This window comes from Oryzias melastigma, linkage group LG21, assembly GCF_002922805.2.
Source record: "Oryzias melastigma strain HK-1 linkage group LG21, ASM292280v2, whole genome shotgun sequence".
In the NCBI taxonomy this organism is placed as follows: Eukaryota; Metazoa; Chordata; class Actinopteri; order Beloniformes; family Adrianichthyidae; genus Oryzias; species Oryzias melastigma.
Window position 1 is genome coordinate 2,625,487 of NC_050532.1, and position 3,770 is coordinate 2,629,256.

General features: G+C 37.6%; 1 protein-coding gene across 1 annotated transcript in view; it reads left to right on the plus strand.

Moving 5' to 3' along the window:
- Positions 1-220: 220 nt before the first annotated feature.
- Positions 221-3,770, plus strand: part of lamp1b (lysosomal associated membrane protein 1b) — a 6,819-nt gene continuing 3,269 nt past the window's right edge. Inside the window, exons 1-2 of the mRNA XM_036209830.1 lie at positions 221-601; positions 3,530-3,729. Of these exons, the coding sequence (XP_036065723.1) occupies positions 541-601; positions 3,530-3,729 (261 nt within the window). The 5' untranslated portion in view covers positions 221-540. The remainder of the gene's footprint in view (positions 602-3,529; positions 3,730-3,770) is intronic.

Below are 3,770 nucleotides of genomic sequence, written 5' to 3' on the forward strand. Positions count from 1 at the left end.
CCACTTAAGGATGTTCTCCACTGAAACAGGCTCCAGTGGTAGAATAAACTATATTTTGTTTAAAAAAACCCCGCTGAAAATCAGTTTCTCGTGGTGGTAGTGCTGCCGCGCTGTGTCAACAACATTCTGATGATTTGTTGTTCATAAGCTGAAGGGGGAAAAAAATCAGCACTGGCCCTTTAATTTTTGCAAATGCGCATATAATGAATTCTAATTGGCTGTTGGACACCATGTGACTTTCTAGGCGTTTCAGAGTCACATGACCCCTGTGTCAGGCTTTGCTGTATTGTTTTTGGTGCGACAGGCAGACAAAATTGTCCTCGTAGCTTGATTCTAAACATTCAAAAAGTTTAGACTCGCTTTAGCTTTTAGAGAATTTTGTTAGAGTGTGAGTCGATAAGACATTTAGGCACATTTGTCGCTTTTGAATTTTATTTTTGAATGTTCGGAGGCTAACGTTAGCCGCGCTAGCCGGGAGCTGCTAAAAGTAGCTAACTCACTGCGTTCCGTCCTCTGCCGCTGAGATTTTAGAGCCACAACATGACCCGCCTCGCCGCTGCTCGCTGTTTGTGTCTGGGAGTCTTCTTATCGCTGATGCTGGGTGAGTATGGATCGAAAAGAAAAAGGTAGCAAGCTTCACATTTGACCGGGTTTCGGACAGTATTTAGGCTAAAAAGGGAACGTAAACACGCCGTTTTAACAAACAACAAAAATAGTGTTTAGTCGATTTTTCTTTGTTTTTTTAATCCTTAGAGTTCCAGTTTAGCTCCAGACTCCATTGTTTTAAGAGTTTCTTATATATTTTTTATTTTAATTCCTAAAATTGCTAATTATATTTTTTGTATGGAAGCTTGTCGCGTTTCAGACATAATTTTCTATTTTTTTTAGAAATATATTTCTGTAGTACAATATGATACGCTTGTTAACGTTAGAAGTATAATTAACAAATAAATTAATAAACAACAAATAAAAACCAAGATCAAAACGTAAAAAAATATGGATGTAACTAGCCCAAATGATTCCTAGAAATTGAACGTTTTTTCAGGCTTTGTATTTTCTGAAGATGAGATTGTTTTAACTATTCTTGCAGTTCCATCTTCAGTGAAAAAGGGTCAGGCTTTTTATTAATACATTTACCTTTGTGAATGTGAAATTTAGTTTTAAATAAAAACATAAACAACAGCATCACCATTGATTAAAACTTTGAAAAAAAAAATGAAATTTTTATGATAAAGTTGAAAGTCAGTAAAACAGAATCTGTGATGAAGTTATAGGTAAATTTATATGACCAAAATAACACGTTTCAGGTTACTTCTGGCAGAAAGTACAAGGCCCAATGCCATGATATTTTAGGTCTTTCAGAGTAAACTATTTTCATATGATAATATATTACATTTGGCACACTAAAGAACTTTTTTTTTTTTTTATTAAATATTTTTTTTCTTGGCTTCTTTTCCTATCAAGAAGTAAGACAACTATTTCGCTCCGTCTGGGTGCCGCCCATTTCATCCCGTCATCCGGCCTCAGGAGCGTCATCCGGCCTCAGGAGCGTGTCTGTGTTTCACCCACAAAAACAAGATGATTATATAGACACTTCAAGTTTTGTGTGATACAATTTCTGTTTTAGTTTGAATGAGATCTTTGACCTTTTTTGCTGAGAATAATTTTTGTGGTAAAGACATTTTTCCATTCAACGTTGGTTCCAAAATTGGCCCAAATAAAGGTAGCTGATGGAACTGAAACACGATCATCCTGGAACAAAGCTCTTATCTTTGGGTTTGAATGTTTAGCAGAAGACAAGCAAAAACTACCAAGAAGAGATTGTGACACGTCAGAGGATGAGTGTCAAAGGAGGAAACGCTGAATAACATGCAAAGGCCAGAAGGAACGGCATCAACGGCCGGTTCTGTGGGGTTTTTACAGGACTGTTATTTTAAAACAAACATCAGTCACAATGATCTGGATGGCAGCTTTTTGTTTTTAAAGAGTGCTGGATTTATTAAAAAATCTTAATTAGTCTTCTCTAATTTGTTAAATTAATTTGATACTATTTATCTGGTTCTCAGAGGTGTTCTAACCTTGACTGCACTAAAATACCACCCCTACAACGCTCGCCCCCCTCTGTTAAAGTGAACCACCACTCTGTGACTTCTGACAGCTTTTATTTTCTGCCACGCTTGTTTATGCAGACACAGAGCGATGGCGGGGTGGGGGGGCAATTCAGGGCATAACATCAGACCACAACCTGATGGGGAAGTGGAGTGATGGCTAGAGACTTTGCTGACAACACAGATATTTGCAGCTTTCGTCAGTATTATCGTAATGTAGACCCACTGAAATGAGAACTGTGTTTTTAACATGTTCTTGTGGCATTTTTCTGATGATGGAGGACAAATGATCTCAAAATAAAATTTTGTGAATCGGGAGCAAACGAAAAAAATGCTGTTTGAAAAAGACCTTATTTGTGGTGTAGAAATGGTAGTCAGGACGGGCTCCAGCAACCCCAGCAGGGGCATGTTAAGAAAATGAAATATGAAAATAAATTTAACACTTTAATGGCATAAATTATATTTGGGCTTCTATCAGAAAGTGCATTTGCTAGTTTAACACAACTTTTTTAAAGGAATATTTAGGAAAGTAGTTGCAGAAAAATGTAACTTCCATCAGTTTTATGACAAAAGCTGACAAACTGTTGAGCCTTTTTTTTGTTTTTTGCACACTTTTGATAAAGGTGAACTCAGATAGTCGAATGGAGCAAAATCAATGATATGCTTTTATCTAAATGTTTACACATACGATGAATATATTGATAGCATTCTCCAACTATTGGCTTGCTAATGACAGTTGAGTATTGTTGAAAACTTTTCAGCTAATTTAGCTTTTGGCCAAGAATTTTCTTAAGTCTGCATTCCTATAATAATTCACCTTTCTTACAAATTTGAAAAAACTTTTCAGGTTTCATTTCATCTAGTCAAACAACTATTATGAATCAAACAGTTTTTATAGACTACATTTTCTGAGATTTTTTGGTGTAAATGTTGTCTTAAAATGGTCAAATCCACGAGTTAAATCCAAATCACATTGTCTGTGAAGTGAAGTTTTAAAAAAGAAAGTTTCAAAAGGACTTCCTAATTTCTCTTCAAACTGTAACTTCTTTTTCTCATTGTTCCAGGTTGTTTTCATGTAATTCTTTACTTCTCTTTGGGATTTTCTTGCTCATAGCTTTGATGAATTGAAGTCGGCTTTTTGTTTGGTCATGTGATCTTTAGCGTGTTTTCCCAAAAAGTGTCATGTCATCAGGATGTGAAGCAGCTCAATGCTTTTGAGGCTTCACTAAATCTCATGATCCACCTTTTTAGTGTTTTTGAACAAACCAGTTTAGCACAGCAAAGCGTCACACCTGCATGAACATGTCATGCTCCATGCTCTGACCTGCTGATTTTTGCTGGTGAAAAGTAGCTTGTAGAGTAGGGTTCTTCATCTCTGTGGTGTGTTTGGGACTTGATGAATAAGCAGCTTTCTGTTTCAGCTGCAGTCCTGCATCTGGCTCATGCTGCTGACCCGACACCCGCTACCCAAACCACTCCTGCCCCCCACACAGACCCGGGAAGGCCGGACAGAGGAACGTACCGGCTCACCGACAGCAACGGCACGGCCTGTTTGATGGCGTACATGGGCCTGCAGCTCAACGTCTCCTTCACCTCCGCCTCAGAGAATAAGGTGCCTGAATAAAATATGTTTCAGGAGAGTTAAAACCATGGAAAAATTGG